The sequence below is a fragment of the Polypterus senegalus genome, chromosome 1, assembly GCF_016835505.1.
Source record: "Polypterus senegalus isolate Bchr_013 chromosome 1, ASM1683550v1, whole genome shotgun sequence".
Classification (NCBI taxonomy): domain Eukaryota; kingdom Metazoa; phylum Chordata; class Cladistia; order Polypteriformes; family Polypteridae; genus Polypterus; species Polypterus senegalus.
Genome location: NC_053154.1, coordinates 264,187,890 through 264,214,391, shown reverse-complemented (window position 1 = coordinate 264,214,391; position 26,502 = coordinate 264,187,890). Strand labels below are relative to the sequence as shown.

The 26,502-nt window shown below is 36.6% G+C and overlaps 1 protein-coding gene across 4 annotated transcripts in view; it reads left to right on the top strand.

Annotated features, from left to right (window-relative positions):
- lrmda (leucine rich melanocyte differentiation associated) overlaps window positions 1-26,502 on the top strand; it is a 1,142,584-nt gene that overhangs the window by 972,619 nt on the left and 143,463 nt on the right. For 3 of the 4 annotated variants that reach the window (XM_039773257.1, XM_039773261.1, XM_039773275.1), the window contains one exon: window positions 8,154-8,238. In XM_039773257.1, coding sequence (XP_039629191.1) covers window positions 8,154-8,238 — 85 coding nt within the window. Of the gene's footprint in view, window positions 1-8,153; window positions 8,239-13,972; window positions 14,273-26,502 lie in introns of those variants that run through there. The other variant, XM_039773266.1, reaches the window with a different exon arrangement.

Here is a 26,502-nt window from a genome sequence, read left to right as displayed (position 1 = left end):
TCCTATGGAAGGATCGGTCTGCAAAATGGTGGAATTTTATTTAATCTGAGGGAGGAATAGGAGGACCAGTGGGATGTGGGTTTTGTTATGCGGGTTCCTCTTAGAGTGGATGTGACAAGGTCTACTTTTGGTTTGATTGATAACCATTTTCAAAATATGAAAAGGGTATCATCTATCAATGAAGAAACTCCTCATAAGCATAGCAATAGCTATCACGGGACTGGTGTAAGTAGTAGTAGTAGTATTGTCACATGTTGTAGTAGCAGTACTGTCATGCGTACAGAATACAGGGAAAGTCTTACTTGCATACCTGAACCAAAATGTAACATGTCATCACTCTCCAGTGCCATGATAAGCAAGAGTTACAATGATCAAATGCATTAATTATATTAATGTAAATGAAGTGAAGCCAATAGTGTAGCTGAAACTATTAAGAGTATTCATACCAACACCCAATTGGGCCTACTTACTGTTTAGTGCAGTGTCCTCTATTCTTTCTTTTGCAGTTTTTCTAAACTTCAGGTTAACTCCTCTTTTTTTTTTTTTTTTACAATACACCCCTTTGTATTTTCTGATATGGAGCATTCAATAGCAGAATACAGTGAAATTCTTACTTATACCTGTATATCAAACCAATCTTGAACACATGACATTCAGTCTTTAACTAAAGTAAAACCAGAAGTTAAAAAAAAAAAAAAATGATGTCTGACCTTTTTTTCAACTTTTAATAAGATCTAGAGGCTACAAAGAGGGCAACGTTAACCTTCATGGTGTTAGAGGAATTTGTGGCAGTAACTGGGCACTCCTTGTATATGGTACCAAATGCTGGCATTCTTTGTAAGCCTTGTGAGCTGTGGTGTAAGGTGACAAATAGAACTGATTCCTCACAAGATCTTATTAATGTTGAGAAAAAGTCTGACATCATTTGTCCTAAATTCAGCCTTTACCTCAACAAAATCTGAAATTTCAAAAAGTGTGAGGACACTTTAGATATCTACTGTATACATGTACAGTATATGACTGAAATGAATAAGTTCCTATACGATCAATTAATAAAGACAAAGATAAAGCAGCATGGTTGAATGGCCATTCTTTATTTCAGTTTAAGAGGTAAGCAAAAATACAACGCCAATCTGATGTTCGCTTGTGTTACAGTAAAGCAGCCCAACAACTTCTTTTTGCTGTAAACTGAAAAAAAGGGACAGTCAAACTTGAAATGTACTCTTTTTAAATGGTGTGCTGCAACTTTGATTAGACTGTAGATTCCATGATGTGACCAGGTTTAGATTTCTGTGTGTTATCACAAAATTGTCTCTAGAACCATTAGGGAAGAGAAAAATGGAATCAACATGCTGTTGGGCAGTGAGCAAATATTATGGTTACATTTGGAGTTAGTGATATTCCATTTGAGGAAAAAAAGCATAATATCAGAAAGTTGAAAATCAACTTCCTAACTCCAAAATATAATTTGTTAATGTGCTTTTAGTACAACCGGAGAGCTTTTAGAACTCCCCTGCCATACATTTGTAGACAAGTTATTTTGTGACTCTAAACTGGACATGTGTGCATGAGTGGGCACTGGTGTGTCTAGTGATGGACTGGTACCCCGTCCAGGAATGGTTCCTGCTTTGTGTCTGATGTTGCTCTCAATACACTGAACTGGAATAAGTACTCACAATAATAAAATGGATAGAAGGATTTCAGACCTCAGTAGCCTTCCATTTTGCCAGCACATTGAAACAATTAGTCTTTAAAAGGCTCTGGAAGAGCATCTTCAGTGTATAGTCACTAAACAGCAGCCACATTAAAGCAAACAATTATTGTAATCACAACACTGGATAAACCTATCAGACAAAATTCCACATATTCTGCTAAATAAAAGAAAATTAGTGGCTGTTTGTTGAAATAACTCTAAGAAGCAAGCTAGGGAATGTTTTGCCTGCTCTAAATAGACATTGCTTGCTTAACATTCTGATTTTCAAGTTGTAAGGTTAGCTGGATTGTGACTTTTGGAAGACTTGTGAATGGATCTGATGTCTCATAAAATTGAAGTAATATATTCTGCATAATTCTGGGTGCTGAAACAAGCCTTCTAATTTAAAAAACAGCCAATAGAGTTAAGCTAAAATTATTTTCAGGAGCTGACCCTTTTAAGTAATTGAGTATTAAGTAAAAGTTGGAAGTTGGTGTAATACTGTAAAGGCACTCTCACTCTATACATGTGACAATAATCTGTCTTAATAAAGGACAGGCATCTGTGTGTCTATGTGTTGGAGTGTCCATGCGGTTTACACTGCAAAGGTTAATGTCATGGACAGGAGAAAACAGAGAGTAACTGCCAGACAGACAGAAATCGGCTTGTCTACCTTAATACAAGGACAAATGTCTGTATACCTGTGTGTCCTTCCGGTTGCTGTGTCTCGGTTATATGCCATTTGTTATGGGATTCATAAAATCAGTGAGAATGTTTGTGATGCGTCACCTATTGGAAAGAGAAATGAAATCCTTTTTATTACTGCATATGTTTGTGATGCACCATCTGTTGGAATGAATCACTATAAATGTTTGTGATGCATCATCTGGAGCATTGACAAATGTATTGCATTTTATTACTACATGCATTTTTATGTAAATTCCAATAGATGGTGCACTGCAAATGTTAACGCTGAGTACTATGTTGATTCCTTAGATTTCAATCAATCTTAGACGGGTAGATCGGCTAGTAACTGTATAACCCTGTAAACTACTATACATATAAATTAATTGCTTTCTTAGCATTCATTTAAATTTGTGAATAATTAAAACTAATTCAGGGACCTAGTTATGATTTGCTTGTGAGCAACCATTTATTGCTATATAACTATATATAACTATTTATTTATTTATAACTATTTATTTCTCAGACATAACAAATTAAATTATATGGCACCCAAAACCTTAACCCCATCTTGAGTCAGGGACAGGAGACTTTAGTATATTTCTTTTTTGCACGTTTGAATATTGGTTAAGCACCTGAAAGGCACTATTTAAATAGCATGTTTTAATATTAGAGGTGCATTATTAAATGAACAACAGTGCCACCTTTTGGAGGGAGCATGTACATAATGTGAATAGCATTTTAAGAGCAGGCCCTTTTAACCATCACCATGAATGGGTTAACAGAGCGAGTTTTACACATACCCGCACGCACGCACACACACATGCACACTAAACACTTGTGTGGTCACTGCAGACCCTCGGTACCTGCACAGCAGTCATGTGTCATAACTTCATGCCCACTCTGTGCCTCACCTCTCTCCAAATAGCTCTAAGCTTTAAGCTCTTCCCTTGTTTAGTTAGTCCTTTCTTCTGCTTTCTGCTTTCATTAATTTCATCTTCTGTTCTTCTCAAAGTTGACCTTTTAGACTTTTTTTTCTGGTGTTATTTCTAGGTTTACTCGATGCCTGTAAAAAAGTAGGGGCCACCAAGGAACAACACTTCTTTTGGTAGCTCCCAGAGTACATTCTGCCCCCTATCTTTGGCTACATGATTTAAAGTCCTACGCAGCCAGAAGTATTCCTGAGCTCCTGACCTGCGTTATATTCAGTAGGGCCATCCTGCTGCCAGCTACAGAGGAAAGCAGAAACAGGAACCTTCAACAGCAAGAGCAACAATATATTTTTACATACTGAAGTTTACATTATTGCATTGCTCCGAGCAATGGTCTTATCATTAAAAAAAAAAAAAATACACGCAAAAGTGATAAATATACAGAATCACGTAGAAGACTTAGTAGCAATAGAAAAGCAAAAGAAGACAACATTCTCCTATGATGGAGACCCTGAAGAAAACCGAGACACCTGTCAGTTTATGGTTCCTGCTTAAAGACACAAGTCACCTTACAGTCTTCAAACCAAACAGGCAAAGCAGGCCAGAACATTGCCAAGCAGTGCACTGAGGACGGGTGAGTGACAAAGCCTGTTCTCCTTTCTGCTGTGTAGTCATGATCCACAGATTTTTGATGTTGCCAAGATATTCAAAGTAGCTATGCTTTCTGCCAATACAATTCCAGCACAGGAAGTGAGTAAAACACGTCCTGCTTTGTTTCACTTGAAATCTTCCTATGAGTTATTGAGCTAACTTCCCATTACTGAGGTCACTTTGTAAGGATGGCCTTTTGCCAGTCCGAGAAACCCTCCGCATCTTAGGACAGTAACTAGCGTGTGACATCTTTCTTTTCTTCCCTTCCCATCCCCGATAACTCTCGTCCTTATCCTTTATACCCATTCTTCCTCAACAAAACCAAAAAGACATTCCCTGGTTGTCTGTGACAGATGACATTTGGCAGATACAGTGGCAGTCCTATATAAACCCAAGGTGGTGTCACACTAAGATCCTGTAGAGCCACATTGGTTAAAGGTTTTTAATTACTCGCCATATACTTCTGCTGATGGAACCTACTTACAGTATTTCACCTTAAATGTAGTTGGCTTTTTAAGATTCAGAACCCTGGTCTGCTTTTCTCCCTTTGCCAGCAGCCATACAATAAAGAGATCCAAAGCAATCCAACAGATTGCGCAGAGGACTCGTATTCATTTTCTGGAGGGCCACTATTTTTGCTGAGGGGTGCTGTCTTAAACAGAAGCAAATTCTTGCTGTTAATAAAACACATTAGTTAATTATATGGTTTTTTAGTGCTCTCAGTGTGTCACACCAGGCGTTCCCCACACTGTTCATTTTCTTTTTTTTTTTAAAGACCCATTAACAGACCTTAACTTCTTATCTGTTCAGCTGTTTTATTGAAACAAATATATTCACACATAGGGTAAGCAGGGCCATCTTAACGTATGGGCACAATGGGAGTTTCACAGAGGCCCACAATGTTTCTGAGGCCTATTTATGTTTCTGTTTTGCTATCGGGGGCCTATGATGCTGTTAAGATGGCCCTTGGAAAATGGGGTCAAGTTGGTAGTCTCTTAGCTTAATTTACATCTTATTGTTGTTTGGCTACTGAAGGTAACAGGTAACAGTAATTGTTTCTGACTCTTAAGAAATAATCAGTTTAAAATTCATGCAAAAAGAAATCAGCATTTATGACAGTAAGTGGTTACAAATTAAGAAAGTGACTGGAATGAAAACCTTCAGCCATTTTGGCCCCATGGGCCATCAGTTCAACACAATAATATTGCCTCTGGATGTTTACCTCATTTAACGACTTTTGAAAAGTTGAAATCCTCCTCCCAGATTGGAATTAAGTCAGACATAAGTGTGCAATGGTTTTTATGAGCTTTTAAGATCTCTATGAAATTCAGAATGCCACAGAAATGTTTTTTTTTATCTTAAGAATTCACCATTCCAGTGCTTCTTTATAGGTGCCTAAAATCCCAAATGCTAATAAACTTGCTCTGGCTTGAATCCTCTTGTAAATATTCCACTTGTAACTGATTATAATGCACATCATTGCCTAACTCATACAACACTTTCCCATGTGAGCCATTGGAGAGTTTAGCTGGTCTGCACTGTATGTAGCATGGCAGGGTGGAGACACGCTGCATTTAAAAAGCTATGTTCCTTGGTGAGAATGTCCTTTTCTGTAAATCTGTGATTTTAAACAGGAGCACTGTGACAGATATTTCTGCCAAGATATCCTGTGTTTTTTCTAATTAAAAACAGTTTTGGAAATGGTGTCTTTAACACTTCTGTTGCCTCGTACATTCAATCTGTTTTCTTTGTTACTGTTATTATTACTGTTGCTCTTAACTTTTGCTGCTGTTCATGGCTAACATGGCTGCTACCTCACAGTACTCAGGTCCCATTCTAGGTACTTTTTGTGTGCATGTACTCTCTCTGCTCAAGTGGCTTTCTCCAGCTTGCCTCCCATATTTCCCAGATGTCAGTGTTAAGTTCACTGGTAGATGCACACCGGCCCAGTAAGAGTGACTGTAAGAATGTATATGGGAGTGCCCCACCAAGGGCTGGTTCCTGCTTTGCTCCTGATATCTTTAGGTTTGGCTCCAGCCCCAAACCATGAACTGGGTTTGATGATGGATGTGTGGATTATCATCCATTTGGTAGATTGCTTTACCCAAGTTTCCTAACTAGTTCAGGATATGCTACTGTTTTTGACATATATATTTTTTAAAGTTGTAGCACAGGCAGGTTTAGTTACAGCTGAGGCTCACACAATGAGTTGGAGGCATTGATTGAATTGGCAACTTAGGCTAACAGTCCAATACCATAGCCCACTACAGCAGTCTGATATCATGCTGGCATTTTCTTGTAATGTTCCCTGCTTGTCCCTCCTCTCTCACTTAAAGTGGAACATGTTTCTTTCTGCCATAGTCTTCAGAAAAGCAATTTAAAGATAACATTGCAAACCTATGTGTTATTTCTGTACGCCCACTGAACATTTCACCACTGCCATCCTGAAAGATAAACAAACGCGGTCTTTTGGAAAAGATTTAGGCTTCCCTAGTGCTTTCTGGAACTGACAATATCATCAACTGCGGCCTTTCCCCTGCGATTACCCTTAGCTGTTTTACAGTACGTGTTTTTAACTGGCTGTTTCTTTACTTGATGAGCAGTCTTGGACATCTCATAATGTTTATTGTGAGAGACACTCTCAATTTGCTCAAAAGTGAACGATGATGGGAGAGATTGCCGCAATGAATTGCAAGCTAAAACAAACATTTAGAGAAACAAATTGGTTTAACAGCTAATGACGCTTGCAGCTAAACGAGAAATTCAATACTGTTCTAGTAAGGAATTCTAAAGAGGAAAATCAGAAAGGAAAGCAAATCTCCTTTACCTTGTGAAGGGCCCTGCCAGGCATCAAACAACTGCTGGAAAGCCTCCAGGCTTTGGTGCAAAAGCTGTCTTTCATGTTCAGTGGAATTCAGGAGGTGCATTGGCAAGCAGGTAATACATACTGTACATAAAGGTTTTGGGAATCAGCTTTATTTATCACGTTTCAAAAAGTGAAGTAATGGGATTGCTGGCTGGTAGCTGAATGTTCACTAATGATTCAGCAGTTCAAAATCTTCTTACAGTATTTTTAAATAAGTAGGGCACTATGTGTGTTTATGGGAGTGAGTGGGCCCTGCAGTGGACTGGCACTCCACCCACGACTGGGCCTTATCTTGTGTCAAATTTTAGTGTAATTCTCAGGTCCCACCACACCTCTTAATTAGATTGAGTAGGTTTAAAAGTATTGAGTTTTTTATTATATTCGGTGAACACTCCCTTCAGAACTTATTTGGCTCAATAATAATTTATACAGATTTGTGTGTTATTCAAAAGACATGGCTGCTAGTTTAACTGGTAGCACTAAACTGATCCCATAAGAGTTAGTCTGAGTGTAAATGTGAATGAATCCTTTACTGGTGCCCATTCCAGGACTCGTTCCAGCTTCATGTCCAATGCTGCCTTGATAATTTTCAGTGTCCCACAAGTCCGGCATGGAATAAGCTGTTTAAGATGAATACGTAAATCTTGAATAGTTTTAGAAAAATTATCTTTTTAAATTTTTGAGTCTACACATAGGAAGAAAAATGAAAATTTGGAAAAGTAGACCATAAACAGCTGTGTAAATAAAATTTGAAACCTAGTGCAAAAAAAAAATAAATATTATTTACTAAACAAGCCAACTTGCATGACTTTGAGATGTGGAAGAAAACTGGAGAGCCTATTTAAAACTCCTGTGAGCAAAGTACCTAAACCAGGATTTAAACCCAGTCCTTTTGTACTAAATGCTTAGGATTATTGGATCATTACTGTCAAGTGTATAGAATACGGTGAAAACAATCTTGACGTCGCCACTCGCCAGTGCCATAATTAGCGAGTATGACTACCATACAATATAACTTCTGCTTCCCTTATTTGACAAATGACAAAATTAAGTGCTTTTTTATTCTATGTATTTGTAATTATTTTCAAAATGAATTCCATTCTCAAATGTTTAAAAGTACAGCATAGAACAACATAGTGAAAATGTATACATTTTCTTCACAGGTGAGTGACATGACTTGTTCACAGTGATGGAATCTGAAGTGGACATTTCTTGGCTACTAGCTTACATGTGTAACCTCTAGACCACACACCTTCCATAGTTACGTGTTAAGTGCCAAAATATAATCCCTCTGTGTTCTGAAATATTTCTTTGTTTGATATTATAGGAGTCTCTCGGCCGCAAGGGAGCTTCTCCAGAGATGCCATATACCCCTTTGCCAAGTGGCTCCAGAGATCCAAAAAATCATAAAGGTGAGCCATTCAGTTTAAGAGTTAAAATAAGTGTCATTAACACAAGGCTGAAACAATTTCATGTGTGAAAAAATACAAGGTATTCCTGTGATTATAGTGAATACATTGCATGTTATTTTAAGCAGTGTTTTTTTAGAGTTTTCTTTTTTCTTATTTTTCTTTTCAGTTGCAGTAGAATATGATAGAACTACTTTTGGTTGTTAGTGTACCAGCAAAAGTCAAAATACAAGGTCTTTAAAATGAAGTTTACTAGTAAGGAGATGTTCCATATTACTGTATAATTTGTATTTATATCCTGTTCTTCAGAGGTATATGTGGTTTTGTATAATTATATAGTGCCTGCCATTTTTGTTTAACATCCATTGTATAGGTTTGCCCAGGTTAGCTGGTTACCCCTAAATCTTTTTTCCTCCACTTTCCAAGGTCCTGTGCATCCTCTGGGTGGAGACCCATTGTTTTCAGATCATCTGACCCCACCTCCAACCACGTCTTCTTTGGTCTCCCTTTCATCCTCATTCCACCTACCTCCATCTTTGTGCACTTCTTTACCCAGTCCTATGCCAAACCAGCTTAGTCTGTTTCTCCTCAGCACAACACCTCTCACCTGTCTTTCTCCTAACTCAGCATTTCTCTTCCTTTCATTCCATAAAATGCCACCTCGTTCATCCCTCTGTTCTTTCCAGTTTTTCTTCATGTTCCGTTATGTCTCTTTCATAGAGCATCCCAGTCCTTATACAGAATTTTTAAACTTTGCGCTTCATTTCCAGTGGGTCTCCTTTAGAATATTTATCCTTTTTACTGCATTTTATTATGTGAAAAGATACATTATTAATGGGTTAATTGGCATTTTGCCATTAATGAATGCAAACATTTGTGGTGACAGTTTACATTGAAGTTAATATAAATAAAAGGTATTCACAATCTTTGCTATGAAACAACTTTAGCTAGAGTTAATGAGTAATCAGTAGTGAATGTGTTGCTGTGAACCTTATTGTTAAAACATTTCATATCTGTAAATTACTTACTAATACATACCATATGCATGCTCCCTACTTTCCTAAATTTGAACACTGTAGATGTTAATATGTAACAGTTTATTGTTCAATGAAATTCTCACCTGTCTGTCATCCTTAGACTTATGACAGTAGTAATATACAAATAACAGATAAGGAATACAATATTGTGCATTACATACATTTTCAGGTAAAACATACAGTACATGTAAGAACAGACCAGAGTATACTCATGCATCTCATGTATGTTCAAATGTTAGAAAACCGTTATGACCTGTTGATAAAAACTGTCCCAGAATGTTCAAGTGGCAGTGGTTCCGCAGCAGGGTGGAGAAGGAAGAAATGTGACTGTGCAGGATGGCTGAGGACTTTACCTTCTGCCGTTCTAATATTCTAGGTCAACTTTACCACCCACTGTTGTGAAATGTTATCCTCAGTTCAGCAGGTGTCATGCCAGGATTTTATGCAATGAAGATAAAGCGCCACTGTGTTCCTGTCGATGGTGGTGTTCTTAGCTGGAGACATCTGGGGGTTTCCTCAGATGTCCAAGGAATTAAAGACATTAATGAGTTTTATGGACTATGACTCAAATGTGTTGTGGCCACTTCAGTCATAGTGACTGAATTAAAGTTATAGACCATCTATACTGCAATACAGACACAAGTGTTAACAAATAGTTACAGTAAATGGATTCTTTCTTCTGTGGTAAATTTCTTTCTTTTTCACTATCCCACTATTTTTAAAGAGCACATTTCGTATGATGTCTAAACACAGTCTTATAAGTGTATTCATTTTATGAGGTCATTTAAGTGGATGAAAGCAGTCTACCTGGTGAATGAGAAGTTTATAAGGCACTGAAAATTGCACCGGCAATATAAAGTCTGTTTTAAAGAAAAGGAGTGAATATTGCACAGCAGTGTACTAGAGCTAATAAGGTATGCGAAAAGGGGACTAGTTAGAAAGGCTACCAATCAGTCTATTTCAACTCTAAAGGAATCACAACTGAGAAGATAAAGGCTGTGTCTACAAAAATGGCTCCTCTGGTCTTCATGAATTGCCAAAATAAAGTTAGTTAATGTGTGGAAAATACTGAATTTGTAAAAGGACTGAGGAGAAAAGCCAAGATGGGCTTTAGCCATCAGTGTTTCTTTCTTGCGGGGAAGAGATCAGACAAAGACATTAGACTCCCACTATGTGACTTCACCATCTTCTTGTACCCTTCTGGCAGTGGACCAGTGTTCAAAATTGTGACACATTATATACATACCTTTATTTTGGCCAACAAAATGCCAATAAAATAAACAAATCAATGGAATCCTTTTAAGGTCCTATTCTAATTGAAATAGATCTGAAATTGATAGATCTGCTGTGTGCTATTATGTTTGTTATCCATTTTATTTTCATTTGTATTTGTTTAAGAAATTGTATGACAATGAGTGCCCTTTGAAGGACTGGCAGCCTGACCAGGCATATTTCCAGCCTTGTACCCAGTGCTGCTGGTATAGGCTACAGCTCTGCACAACCTGGATTTGGATTAATCAGGTTGGAAAATCTTATATTATTACATAGTATGTTCCAAGTCAGCAAGACATGCAATATTATATCTTTTCAAAGCAGAATTTGTAATCATATTGAGAAGAGCACAAAATTGCTTCGATACTGCCCAAATGCGGCCAACACCTAAGCAGTTATTGACAGGGAGACAAACTGGCTACATTATGACGACCTTCCAAAACGCAACAGCCAGTTTGAAGAGCTCTTTCTTAATTAATGTGAAGTGTTCATCAAAAAAGTGATATAAGCTTCTAAAATGCTGAATGAGAAAGAACCCACTGGAACTAGTTTTATCTTAAATACAGCTTCAGTGAAAGCAATTATCTTTCTCAGAGCATCATTGGCAATCCCCTATGTTATTATTATTGACACAGTTGTTAGGCATTCATCCCATTTTCCAGACGCAGATTTAGACTCATTGAGTTTTAAATTGATTGCTGAGGATGTTGTGGAGTAATTTATACAGCGACTTATCATAATTAGTTATAGTTTGCAGTTGCCTTAATGTGAGGTGCAGTTAATGTTTCACAATTGATTTTGCTGTATATCTGCATGGACCTGTTTAATGTGTGCCACCCAGAGATCTGTTATAGATGGGCCAGTATTAATAAGTTAATGTGGGAACCAATAAACCGTATTTGCAGCAGATGTAAAAATAAAGATTCAGTGTCAAGAAACCTTGAATAAGACATCTGAGATAAATGCTATTCACCAGTGATGCTAAGATTGTTATCGAGTATGGATGTGATTATTTGCATCTAAAACCTAATGAAAAAGACTGAGCTGTTTCAAGTGCAGAATTTAAAAAAGATATAATGAATGTGAAATGTATCTGCTGAAAAGCTTTATACAATGTGTTGAACATACTGTATAAGTGGTATATGTTTAAGCCCAAGAAGAATTTGGAAAAAAGAGAACAATGAACAAAATGCATACAGTATATTATTAAAGTATGAGGAAGAAATTGCAGTTATTAACTGAAATTGCTGTAATTGACACCAAGCCTTTCTGCTTTTGAGTATTTTTTAACTGAGCAGAGATACATTCTTTTTATGAAGTCTTTATGGAATTCCATTGTGTTACTGAAAGAATATTTTTTGTGTAGCCAGAAAAATAAACTTGCTGTACCATAATGACTTTTTTAGGTCATAAATTGTATAAACAATTATAATGCCAGTTTTTTCCTTATATCGGGTGGCACGGGAATCAATAGCCCAGAGTTAGTGTCATTACAAGTTTCATTAGTAATGGAAGAATTACAAGTGTTATATTACATTTGAAAATCTATTTTGTAATATTATTATTATTATTATTTTATTATTATTATGGTGGTGGTAAAAACCTCTGGATTACATATGGAAGGGTTTGTTTTTCTTTCATTGGTTACAGAACCAATAGCAATTACTGAATTGTGCATTTCGTAGGATGTGTCAACTTGAAGGAACATGCAGTTCCACAATCAAAATGTTTTGTTTCATTGAATAAGGCTTATCTTCTCTCCAGCAAGTACTTAGATAACAGAACTATCCATCCATCCATTATCCAACCTGCTATATCCTAACTACAGGATTACGGTGGTCTTCTGGAGCCAATCCCAGCCAACACAGGGTGCAAGGCAGGAAACAAACCCCGGGCAGGGTGCGAGCCCACCGCAGGGCGGATAACAGAACTAAAAGAATGAAATTAAATCTTCTTGGAGACTTCCGACTAGCTTCATCTGACTATATTTATTGTTTAGCTAAAACAAAGGTGAGGCAGACTTTTCTATGTGCGTCCCTGTAGTAGGGTTATTTAAGAAATTATATTGATTTAGTGTAGTATTTATGAACACATATGTAACAAGTTCAAATAAGAACCATTTGTTTAGATTTCCTAATCTGTTGAAAAATGTTAATAAATGTAATGAGAGATTAAATATTGTAATAAATATCAGTAGGCAATAATTAACTTTTTGCTCTAGTTTGTGAGCAAAACTGTCTGAATTACCTATAATATTCCATATATACATTTTCATTTAGCTTGCTGTAGAAATGAGTATCTTATTAAAACCAGATGTTGAAGAAAAAAAGTTTGATTAGGGATAAACAACAAGAACGAAGAGAGAAAGAGGAAACAGAAACTCTTTCTAGAAACACCGCAGCTTAAATATTTTAGCAAGGCTGTTTGAGTGGGGCTATGAATATGAAAAGACAGTTGTCAGTCACCAATAACCAATAAACAAAGAAGTGTAAAAGAATAAATGCTTAAGATTACAATATATTACAACAGAACATTCTCAAATCCACTTAGCACGATTCAGTGACATTGGGAGAACAGAATATCATTTCTACGTATTTGTATTTTAAGCTGATAAATGGAATTTTTGAAAACAAATACTTCTACAGATTTTTAAAGTAGCTGCCTTACCGGGTCACTTCAAAGCCTTATACTCAAAACCTGGTTTTGTGTGTCCCTTATCTAATATAAGTTTGTTTTTCTCTTTTTTACCATCATTAATTAGAGATCTGACTTACTGATTTGAGCATGGTTGGATTTTTTATCCACTAATTCTATTAGATTTACAGTATGTCTGATTAGTACCTTTTGATGTACAGAGTGTGCTACACTTAAATTGAATTTATTGAATGTTCCAGTTGCCAAGGTTTTGTAAGAATATGTAAAGCACAATGTTTCAGCTGAGGTTTAATGGAAGCTGGGGAAGTTGGGAACAGTTTCAAAATTTTAAAAAAAATGAACTACAGTATTACTGCAGGATTGGTTTACATAGATTGTGAATCAAAATTGGCAGAACTACATACACTGAACAAGCATAACAAAATTCAATAGATTATAAAAGACATTCTCATTTCTGCCATACTGTCAACAGTAAAATCAGTATTTAAACTGCTTGCAGACCCACTCAGACCAAGAACTTCTAATAAGACAAATAGGAAGTGATTCAAATATAATTTAAACCTTGGATACCTATCAATTGACAAAAGAAGGTATCAGCTTTATTTGCAAACATTAAATAAACAATATTATGGAAGTAGCTTACAAAAAACTATCCACTCGTGAGAGACACACATACCTCATTTGATTTAATCAAATAACAATAATACATTTATGGAGAGCAAAAATGTATTGATCCAATGTTAGTCTGTTCTTTTTTGCTTAAATATTAACAGCTACCACCGCCTGATAACATACCAAGGTACCTGAAGATGAAAGATAAGTATCTTTATTACGTAATCTTTTAAAAATATAAAGCCACAACCAAATGAAAGAGTTGCAGTGCCTCACATCTCTCATTCTTCCAATACACATGGTGTCTTTACTGCAGTCCAAAGTACAAGCTTCAGAGAGGCACTCTCCCTCTTAGTACTCAACGCCACCTTTTAAAGAACACTAATACTAATGTAATAACCTCAGCTCACACTTGACAACCTCAGTTGTGTTTCCGTCTACTGCCTTACTGTCTAATTAGATAGACCTCAATTTGTTTCCTGTTTCAGGGCTTTCTTTCTATTTTTTTTTTTTTTGGATACTGCTTCCTGTGTTTTGAGATTTATTTACTCTTTGATTTCAGGTATTACTAAAGTAATATATGTTTCTATATATTTGTACCTGGCTTTTCCCTTTAGGTTTATTTTCATCCAGATCAGCATCACCACTTTGGATCACGAGCATTGTGCTACAATGCGCTCTCATGGTGTAGTTTTAATACAGAGGAAGTTGAATTCAGTTGAAAACCTGACACCTTCCAAGGTTCCATGTTATTCAGCCATTCATAGTCTATAGTGCTACAGCATATAGGATGGAATTTATGGTTTAAACCACCACACTTTTCAATCAATGCATGGGTCCTGCTTGCAATGGTAGGGCTGACGCATTAGTAACCATTAATACCATATTTAAACTTTGCACTGGACAACTCACCTGTTTTTCTTTCCTTTTATATATAGCCAATATTCATTGAAGTAAGAAGCAGTGTGCTAAAAGGACTGCACCTCTTTCTCCTGGAGTAATTTTGAAAATGAGGAGTGACAGTGGAACGTGAGCAGTGAGCTGTCAGTCTTCAGAATTTTGTTGCAGGAAGAATAAGTACTTCTTTAAGAGTGATCTGGTTTTTATCATATCCATGGATCTTTTCTTGGATATAAAGGTGAAGAGCAATCAATATACTGAGGTGCTTTGTGCTTACTTTTCACAACAGTACTGTTGTGGATCACTTGAGGGTTGTAAAAGAAAGGAATAGCTATGTCAGTTCTCGTAAAGCTACAAAATAAGTGCTAGAAGTTGAGAATTATTCATTCACCATCTTTTTTTTTTATAAAATTTTGAAAGACATAGAGAGTCAGAGTTGGGATTTGTTTTTTAAAATAAACACACAAAAAAGGGATATGTTGCAGATATTGGTGTTTTTTATGATACACATATTATAATATATATATACTGTGGTCCCCGACGCCCAGGAGGACCAGAGGAGGGCTTGTGCCTCCTCCAGACCGAGAGGGGGCGTCCGTCCTGGTTATGTTGGGTGCCTCGGGTAAAGGGCTTGGAAGCCCAGCCCTGTAGGGACCCATGGCCACCGCCAGGCAGCTCCCCAGTGCCTATATATCCTGAGAGCCCAGCACTTAAGCCACACCGGGAAGTGCTGGGGGGAAGACTTTGGGAGACACCCGGAGAGCTGCCGGGAAGACAGCCGGCACTTCCACCACGCTGGGGCGTGGCCAAGGGAGGAATGCCGGGAACACCTGGTGCTCATCCGGGAGCTGTATATAAGGGGCCAGGAGAGAGAGGCACAGAGACTGTGAGGCCTGGACTTGGGGGAATCGGTGCAAGAGGCACTGGGGTTGTGAGTGCACAGTTTTGTAAATATTTGTAAATAAACAGTGTGTTGGGTGATGAACAACATGTCTGCCTGTCTGTGTCCGGGCCAGCGTCCACAATATATATATATATGTGTGTGTACTAGTCTTTAAATTTGAGTATTTTAAACTGTATACAATGGAGTTGAATCTGTCATTGTCTGTACCAGATTCCAAGATTTATGTTTTGATTATTTCTAGCACATTTGGCCTTAAATGTAAATATGATGGGAAAAACTTTGTATGTCTTTTTAAAACTGTACCATTTACATTTAGCTGAAGTTCACTGCAGTAATAGGGCAGCACATGAGTACAGTGGAATTTGGATTGCATGTATGGTCAGCATTAGTGTGGATTTTCACTTTCACGACTAATTGTTTTTTTGTATATATTAGATTAACTGTTAACTCTAAATTGGCTCTGTTGAACTGTGTGTATGTGTTTCCCTTTGGGTGGACTGGTGGAATTGCACTTGATGGTACAGGGATAGACTTCTTCACCCAGAATTGGATTAAGTAGGTTTGATATTGACATTGCATATTTTTGTGCCTCCATATGAAATTATAGATGACACTAAACTAGCTTGGCTTTTAAGATTTGTTCAAAGTGTAACAAAATTGTTGCTGGTTCATCAAGAAACCAGTATGTCTTTTTTTCTGGAGCATGGAGAAATTGTAAAAATGATTACATTTTAAAAAGATTATTGATGAACTGTGTTTTCTAGTCTTGACCTGAATTTTAGTTCAAAATGTCCCTGTAAATATTACTGTACACTTATCTTAGCAACCAGCATACAGTTGCCCATTAGAAAAGTAGTTTCACCAGAGATGTCTGACCTGCAAAGCATAAACTCACTGGAGACTGCGTTCATTTAAATTAGAAGGGGTAAACTGATGGGATGAGAGGTGTAAATATGGATTTTCTTTATCCCAGCCTCTTAGGAGTATAGTCACCTGTTCTTCCCTTTAGTTGCACTGTCCTTCATCTTCAACCAGTTAGCTTTTAACTTAACTACTGACATCGCAAAAGAGACACTTAATGCTTGATAACAGAAGGCCAACAATAGCAGATTTTCCAAGCCCATTAAGACTCCTTATAGTTTATATTCTAAATTGGACTATCCCTGAGTCAGACTTCAATGTTTTCATGCAAAAACAACTGCATACTGCATAAATACTGTACATGTTAGGTTTGTTTACTGTATATTGATATAGCTGTGTTTTCTAGCTTTTCCATGGTTTTACCTGAAAAGTCCATTGTAAATTTAAAGTGGGAAAAATGATTGTGTTTAAACCAAATACAGTCAGAGATCCTAATTAATTATTATGTTTGAATCAGCTTCAGAGTACGGGGCAGGTTGTGATGGTAGTTTAATGGTACGATTATATGGCTATGCATGAAACACCATGCAGCCATGACACAAACCTTTAGGAAAAGTTCTCGACAGAAGTATAATTTAATTGTCTTGAATCGAATGTGCATTCTCTGTTTGAGATTATATGTCAAAAACCTGATGTGAAAACCTGTGTGGATTACATATGTACCAAATTTAAAGTCTGTGTCTTGAAAACTAAACCATGATATTTTTGTCTGTAGTGCAGTAAGTTATTTTATTCTACAATTTCTTAAGGGCAATATTTTTAATTCTATACTTAGTTATGGTGAGGATTGTAATATCAACATCACTTTCTTGCCACAGTCAGTTTCATCTGCTATTCGTGTTGATGGTTTTAGAGGATCAGCCATTTACATTCTTTGTGGGTCTGTTAAGCCTTATTAATGCTAAAGAAATTCCCAGAGACGTTGGAATTGTTTTGAGACTTCCCCTAAAAGTTTTACGAGGGTGTGAAGTAGAAGCAATGTTCCTCTGAATTGCGCTTACTTGCTTAATCTAAATGCATTTTGAAGGATCCAGGATGGCTTGTATTTCAATATTTATCTACAGTACAGTAGCCTTATGTGTCCTCCATGAAAGCACTGCAAGTTACTTTGTGTAACATTTTCACACTCACCGTTATTCATTTATTTATTGATTTCCATTGGCTCCATTACAGGAACCTCAATAAAAGGAAGCATCACTTTTTGTTTTTTATATGTCTGAAATGGAAACTTCACCCTCCAGAAGATTCTCAGACATTGATTAGACAGCCAGAAAACACTTAAAAGTAAGGTCTTTGAGTCTGTCTGTGTAAACCAGTAGAATTTACAGCGAAGCCGAGTCTTAGAAATATTCACATAAGCAGCATCTCATAAGTAAAGGCAAACCAAACAGCGCAAGCCATCTGAAAATAATGAATGCCTGGAAGCAGCAGATTAGAGTAGTATGGCGTGCTAATTTGGGCCAACTAGAACCACTGAATTAATTCCTTTATCAAGAGGGGAGAAAACATTGTATGACATGTAGTAACTTTGATAAGTCAGAACCCCATCAGCCTCCTTAACTAATTCTTTTGCATCATAATTTCTAATGTTAAATGGTATTTAAGCACACAGAACCAATGCAGAGCCTAGCAGGTCAGTGCATATTTGAAGTTTTTCTTCTGCAGCAGAATGTGTATCGCTGTAGACTGAGCATACTGTTTTTCCATTTCTAAAAGTACCTTTTTTATTTTTCTTGCCTTGCATCCTATGCCTGCTGGGATAGGCTGCAGACCCTGGGACCTTGCTCAGGATTAATCAGGCTTAGACAATGGTATGGTATGGTCAGGTATGGTAATACAGTATATTGTCATGAAGCACTAAGTAGTTTAACTTAACCTTTGATAAAGCTGATAATAAGACATAATACAAGGAAGGGTTGAATGTGTTCTATTATTTTCCCCTCCACATATATACTTTGCAACTTTGAATAAAATTAGTAAGAATATGAACATTTTTAAAATTACCGTATATACTTGTGTATAAGTAGAATCTTGAAACCCGAAAAATCGATCACAAAATCAGAGCACAATTTATATGCCCATTCACTGACAGACTGAGGAGATTGTTCCTAGATCGTCCATCTATCTATCTATCAAAAATGTGACATATATATATATTTTTTTTAACTTCTTGCCTCCTCCAATCTCGAACCAGTTTCTCAGATACATCGCATTTTGTCACAGTAGCGCAATTACCAATTTCTTTCGCCACTTCAACGACTTTTAATTTAAAACCAGCTTCATATTTTCTTCTGATCAATCGCTCCATCGTAGATAAGGGATGCTCTTATGATAAAGTTGTATGAGGGTGTGAGCTCCAAAAAATGCAAAACCATGCAAACATTGCTTTGTAATATTTCAGGTATTGCCGTGTGGTCACGTAAGCACAATACATAGAAAAAAAAACGTGTGCTCAGTGGTTACTCACTCAGGTAGGAGTTAGCATATCATAATCTCTTCGACCAATAGTGTGAGTTTTCTGCATTTGACTTATACGACTGACATTATAAAATACCAGAAATGACATTGTAAAATCAAGCCCCGACTTATCCACGGGAGAACTTAGACGCTAGCATATATGGTAATATAGTAAAAATTATTAATCTGGCAATTTATACACTAGGATAATACAGTACAAAAACCTCTTCCTCTTCTTCTTCCACGGTTATTCCCATTTTTATATGGGGTGGCTATTTTTTTGTGGCTGGATGTGTCTTCAGTCCTGAAATGGTTTGCATTTATAATATTGCATGAACTTTATTCATTTTAATGGAGCTAAATCGAGTTTTGTAGTCTTTAGAAGAGATGGGCATATCTTTGCATCTTGTGTCTGTTCTGGTCTTTAATTTGCCAGTTATAATGTAGATTTCCTGAGGTGTGAACAGCCAGGGATTCTTATCCATATGGCAGTAAGCAGAAGTAAACACTTATGCATTCAATTTCATAATAACTCAGCTCCAGCTTTCCTCCCACATCTCAAAGACAGGCTTGGCAGGTCTACTGGAAACTCCAAACTGGTGCCATATAAGTGTGGGTTGGTGTGTGTGTGTATGTGTGAGTCCTGCTGTCCCATCCAGGGTCAGTTTTCTCCTTTGCACCTGATGCTAGACCCTTTTTCTAGGTCATTTTAAATGATTTATTTTAAATCTAGGATTATAAATTATGTTATTTTCAATGTATTGCAGTATGTTGATAATTTAGGATTACCTTTTACAGTTTCCATATTAGGGGAAATATTATACTATACTGTATTTGAGAAGATTAAATTGTAATTGTTATTTTTGACTTTATTTCAAGTTTATATATTGCTTAATTATACCTTTCACATTATACTGCAGGAAATGCATAACTTTCTGTCCAAAGTAATTATAATTAGAGTACATTATATTTATATATTAATTGCACATGCTTAGAAAACCTTCTTTATTATTAAAAGACTGTTTGTGTAGGGCAAACTTTTATTCCTCACAAGGCTCAATGCCATTCAATAATATTAATCTTGGGGAAATTCCAGCCTTGGTGTATATATGTTTTTTAAATGGCACAAAATGGCTATTATAGCCCCCAGGGGAGGGCAGCCTTCAAAAAGAAAGCTGTTGAATAGACACCAGGGACTTCTCACTTTTTGTTGCAGTTTACCTTTATTACAGTGTGGCTGATTTGCAGCAAAGTGAAAATTTCTAGCAGCAAACTATTTACAAGCTTACTGGAACAAATAAACAAACATCTGGAAGCATTCAAAGCATTTAATTAAAATGTTCATTTTTTGCCAAAAATGGAAAAATCATGAAAAATTGCCTGTCGAGTAGATTGTAAGAGGCCAGATGACAGAGCTGTGGGTGTTAGGCACTGACTTTTCAACACAGTGGAATCATCTGATATTTACACCTGCTGGTATTGCTGTTGTTCCATTAGCATGCATCTGGAGTATTATCACTTAGTTTGCAAACTTATGGATCACGTTTGGATGAGTAAAGTTTGCCCTCAGCTGCAGAATATTCTCATGTCCATTCTCATCTTCGTGTCCATTTTCAGGTTTTCTGAATGTAACAATGTGCAGTATTTCTGCAATTGAAAATTGAATTCACATTTTATGTTGTACAGAATGAGATTTAAGGCAAAATATAAAGTTGTTTTTCCCAAATCAATAATTTAATCAACTATTTTGGTGTTCCTATGCAATACATTACATAAGAGAATCATTGCTTGCACTGTTAATTCTGATACTAATATCTTCTTGGGTACACAAAACTAAGAATCTTGAGCACCACTGTTTAGAATACATAAGTCTTTTCCTAACATAAGCAAATCTTTTCTTCTTTAGACTTTGTAGCATATCATGTTCTAACATTTTTAAAATTATTTTATGTGAGTAATGCATTTTTTTTAATGCAGATTCAGAATATGGGGTTTTGATGTGGATAGTGAACTTTGTATGTGTAAGAGTGATTTTTTTTTTGGATAGGGAGATTACAAATTGCAAAGGACTAGTGTACAGTTAAGTAATAAAAGTCCACAATGCAAATTAAAAGTTGAAAGTGCAGTATAACTAATAGTTTTTCTAAGGTAATCCCAGTGAAAAATCTATAAATGCACAGAGAGCTATACTAAACAAAAAATATAACTTGGCTTTTTGGGACCCACCTTGCTTCCTCCAGCAGACGTTCATGGCCACCACCACAGTCAAATCGCATAATGGGACGACTTATGCAGAAGAGATTTGCCTTCTAATACAGTGGTGTCATAATAAAAATACATCTCTTAATGTCAGCAAAGTCCAGGATTTGGTTATAATCTTCAGAAAGTAGGAAGGAGAACTCACTCCCATCTGCAACAGCGGGATCCAAGTTTAAAATTCCCCAGACTAAACTGAAGTGGGCACAGCACATCTTAGTAAATTCTCAGATGTCTGAGGAAAGCCTGGATCTCTCAATCAGTGCCCACCAAACTCAATAGGTTAATAGTGGAGTCAGCCCCCTCTGGCAGGATGTTCTGTTATGGTACCTTCAGAGCTCAGATCTCAAAAGTGCTGCAGATGCTGAAGAAGTCAGATCAAAACATTATTGGCAACCAGCAGCTGTCTTTTCAGGACATGTATAACACATACCACTTACACAGATATACTAGATTATTAAAGGCCTCAGCTGTCCTGAATAACGACCTCTCTCCCCCATGCAAACTAAATGGGGATGTTTTAACTCACACCACTAGATTCCTTGATAGCCTCTATCCTTCAATCAACAGAAACTTTACAGACATATACATGATTGTTTTTTATATATGTGTTATACACACATACACCCACACATGCACATTACATTATATATATATACTAGCAAAATACCCACGCTTCGCAGCGGAGAAGTAGTGTGTTAAAGAAGCAATGAAAAGAAAAGGAAACATTTTGAAAATAACGTAACCTGATTGTCAATGTAATTGTTTTGTCACTGTTGTGAGTGATGAGTGTTGTTGTCATATATATATATATATTTACACACACACATATAAACATATATATATATATACATATCTATACATATACACATATATACATACATATATATCTACATATATACACACACATATATACACACATATACATACATACACACACATATATACACACAAATACATATATATATATATATATACATATATACACACACATATATAAACATATATATACATATACATACATATCTACATATATACACACACAGCTATTTCAGTATCAGTGCAATACGCTGTTTGTTAAAACGGTTGACTCCGCTCTTACGTGCAATAACAAATCAAATCATTCAGTTGTCTTTGCTCATATGTCATTTTAGAGCTGGACGCCTGGCATCTTTTTGGCCACAGGTTCGTTTCTGTTTGCTGTGAGGTTCTGTGTTGTGGAGATTCTCAGGATGGATTGCAGGTGCTCATCAGTGAGGCGACTCCTGTGTGCTGTTTTGTTAGTCTTTATCACTGAGAAGAGCTTCTCACACAGATATGTGCTACCAAACATGCACAAGGTTCGAGCCGCATGTAGACGGACTTTTTTTGTTCATCAAAGTCACCAAAGCGCCGTGCAAACTCAGTGCGCAGTGCGCTCAGTTTATCAGCAAAGTGCGTGTTTGGGAACACCGTAGTGACGACTTGGTTTAACAGTACTTGGCAACAGGGAAAGTGGGGCAAGGTGAACTGGTGCATTTGTGTCTCCCATAAAAGCAGCTTCACTTGAAATCACTTTGTGATTGTGCACGGGTTAAAACGTCCGCTGAAGTGTCAGATTCTTATTTAATTATGCTTTTTTCTGTATCTTCTGAATTGCATTCAGGTTACCCTGATGCAAGGCAGCTGAAGTGCTGCATTATGGGATCTGTAGTTTATTGTGTTACCAGCGCTTCATATACCCGGCTTTAATAACAATAATACAGTATATAAAATGATCTCGTTAATTTGTTTGAGTTTGACACATTTGGACTAAATAGCCCTTGAAAAGATAAATTTTTCACATGTGATCATTATTCAGATAGCCCTCTAGACATGAAATAACACCCTTTATGCCTCAATGAGTCATCCTCCCTCGTTTAACCGTTCATCTAATGAATACACTCCAGTATGGCTTTACCAAAACAATCATTGAGATAAAGTATCAGTTATTCTTGTAGAGCTATACAATTAAATATATATATATATAGATCTTCTAGTGTGTTAAAAAGGTAGCAAAGAAAAGGGAACATTTTAAAAATAACAATCAATATACAGTCATTTGTTTTGTGAGTGTTACTGAGTGTTGCTGTCATTAAGGATTTGATTATCATTATTTCTTTCAATCAGGTTCGTATTTGTAGGATGTGTTGTGTTCAGTTACATTCCGTGTTTGTCAATCGCAAAGATGACAGGTTTCATTCATCGATTCGTGCATCAATAAACAGCTCCTCTTCTTTATCTGAGACCTGACACACTGCATGCCTTTTTTACACTGTCTTCCTTTAGCGGGACATTGACTTTTTCCACCGTGCTTTGTTTCCGCAGTAGCTGGATTTATGAATATGCTTATCAGAGATATTTTTGCTGCCTTTTCAATTGTGTAATTCAGCGCTCTTTGGAACTGTTGCCTTTTATCTGTGCACTGCGTCAGTTCAAGCCGCTCGGTGTACATGCATCAATACCCAGCTGTGCTGGTGCCATTGTGCTCCGTGGCTGTATTTAATGTTACCTTAGTCCTGAGCTTAAAACTTTCTCTCAAAGTTTCGCTGAGTTTGTGTCAAACACCACCCTGACCATCTCATCTTCCTTCCATAAACACAGTCCTTCACCCGTGAATATTTAGCCGTGTCAGTTTGCTATTGGATTGAGATGACGGAGAGACATATGGGCAGGCACAATTACAAGCTCCAGCAGCCTGTCTATGAACTTAATTTAATTGAGTAGGTTTACATAATTTGTTTCAATACAGAACTCATGAATATGGTTGTAGCTATGTAAGCCATCCGCTTCTTATTGTTTCGCTGCCTTCTCAATTATATAATGCATGTTTTCAAACGCTTTTTGAGGAAGCGTGGTTTTCTATGTACTTAAAAGACCCATTGATCACAGAAATCCACGGCGTTGAAGCTCATCTCCATTACAGTAAATGGATATAACTGCTTAGATGTGACTTACATTTAAAATGCCCAACTTTTGTAGGAAGCTGAAACGCGCCAAATTTCAGCCTTCCACCCACACGCGAGGGAGAATAGTGATATATATATATATATATATATATATATTTATATATAGATATATCCATTATCCAACCCGCTATATCCAAACTACAGGGTCACAGGGGTCTGTATATATATATATATATATATATATATATATATATATATATATATATATATATATATATATATATATAAATATATAAATAAATAAATAAATACATAAATGTAATCGCTAGAATGATTTGAGTCCCAGGGAGTAGCTGAGGAGCCAACCAGGCTACCCAACTTAATATGTAAATTTAAATAAACAAGATGTCACTGCATAAATACAAATGAAAGAAATGCCAATCCTCAGCTCTCTCAAATGGTCTACTTTTACAGTCTTTTAAATAACTCACCTCTAGAGGAGGTCTAGTAGACTTGAATTCAAGAAATTACGTCTCCTTCTGGTGTTGGCTGGTTTTTATGAGGCTGTGACCTTTCTCTGTGTATATCATAAGCCCCCATTGGGTGTCTTCTTGGAGCTTTGGAAGTAAGAGGCAGAACAGTTAGTGATGGCGCCCCCTCCTGTCCCGGAGTGGTATTACCTGCTTGGTTATATATATGGCATTCAAAGTATAATGTTATATTCATTGTCCATTTTTTTGTGTCTGTCATTTGAATTGTATTACTGTCAGTAGTCTGTGGGAGACATTCATGTAAGAGTTTCAACATACTAAGTACACATGACAGAAAACATAAACCAAATTGAAGTGAATTGATAGCTCTATAATTCCATATAGCTCCTAATAACAAATCTGGCCCCGGTAGTGAAATCTTAAAAAAGTATCTTGTGTTTCCAGTGCTTCCTAATCATTTGATATTCCCTTTGCTGTTCCTAAAACACTTTATTCCTTTCTTGACAGTTCTCTTAATACTAAAACTGTGATAAACCTGTTAATGCAGTATATGCGCTCAGGCTTTAAATTAGAAATGTTCTTGTGCCAGGACTATAACTTTGCGTTCAAAATCCTGTTGTTTTATTTGGTCGCTTAATAATATCATTTTTTATCCATCCATACTTTTTTCTGACCTTTTTTCTTGTCGATTCATCTGATTTTCTGTTCATTGCAATTGCCCAGTTACAATTGCACTCCCTATATTTGCTTACAAGTACTGCAATAAGGTTATCATTTATTTTTCTGAACTGTGTACTTCTCAATTAACAAATATAAGTATGTATTTAGACCTCTGTTAATAAATAATATTGACCAAAATATTTTATTTTGCAAGCACAATTCTTAGCACTGCTGCCTCAAAGATTAAGCGTCATGAGTTCAAACTCCAAGCCTGGTTGCCATCTGTGCAGAATTTGCACACTCCACGTTGTGTATATACATTTTTCTCTTGATCATATGTTCTCCTCCCACCTTCAAAGGGGTATATTGGACTAACTGGTAACTCTGTGTTGGACCTGTGTGAATGGGCTCTGCAATCGACTGACACCTTGTCCAAGGCTAGGACTTCTGGGTTGGCCTTTGGCTCTGTGGCATTGTTCAGGGATCAGCCCCTCTGAAAATCTTATGTCATGTTTTGCCAACTCACACACTATTAATGCATTCACACTTTGTAATGTGCTACCAGTAAAACAAATGCTAAATGTTCTTCAGTCATTTTTATAGATATACAACACCAAAACACATTCCCTTGGGGTCTACTTGAATATCTGCTGAAATGTTAACAGTGTTCCTTATGTAAAGGACACTTGTGTAGTAATCATTTACACTACCGAAGTGCCTGTCTTAGCACATCCATGGCATGCTTAGTATCAGTTAAATCCAATAAAAATGCTGATCAGGGCTGATGATCATTGTTTGTCTCTGATAGAAAGTAGTTTACCCTTCTGCCTGTGGAAACATAAATACATTTAATGTATTATCGTTATAATAATGACCCCATAAACCCTATAATATGTATAGAGTGCAGTGATTTTTTCTACTTGCCATGCTAAGCAGCTTGCAACAGGTCACCACTCCTTGGCGCCATTATTAGTGAGTATGTTATAGCTGTCTTAATTACCTGAAAAATCTCAGAATAATGTCAAAATTATAGAAGAGATTTCCAGAATAGTACAAATTAGCCAAATGAGAGGGGATTTTTTTCATTCTCATGTTTACTGTATCAGATCCTGGGTTGAGGCAGTGGTGCTCAAAATATAATAACTACTCAAAGATTAATTTTCTCTTTTTTGATT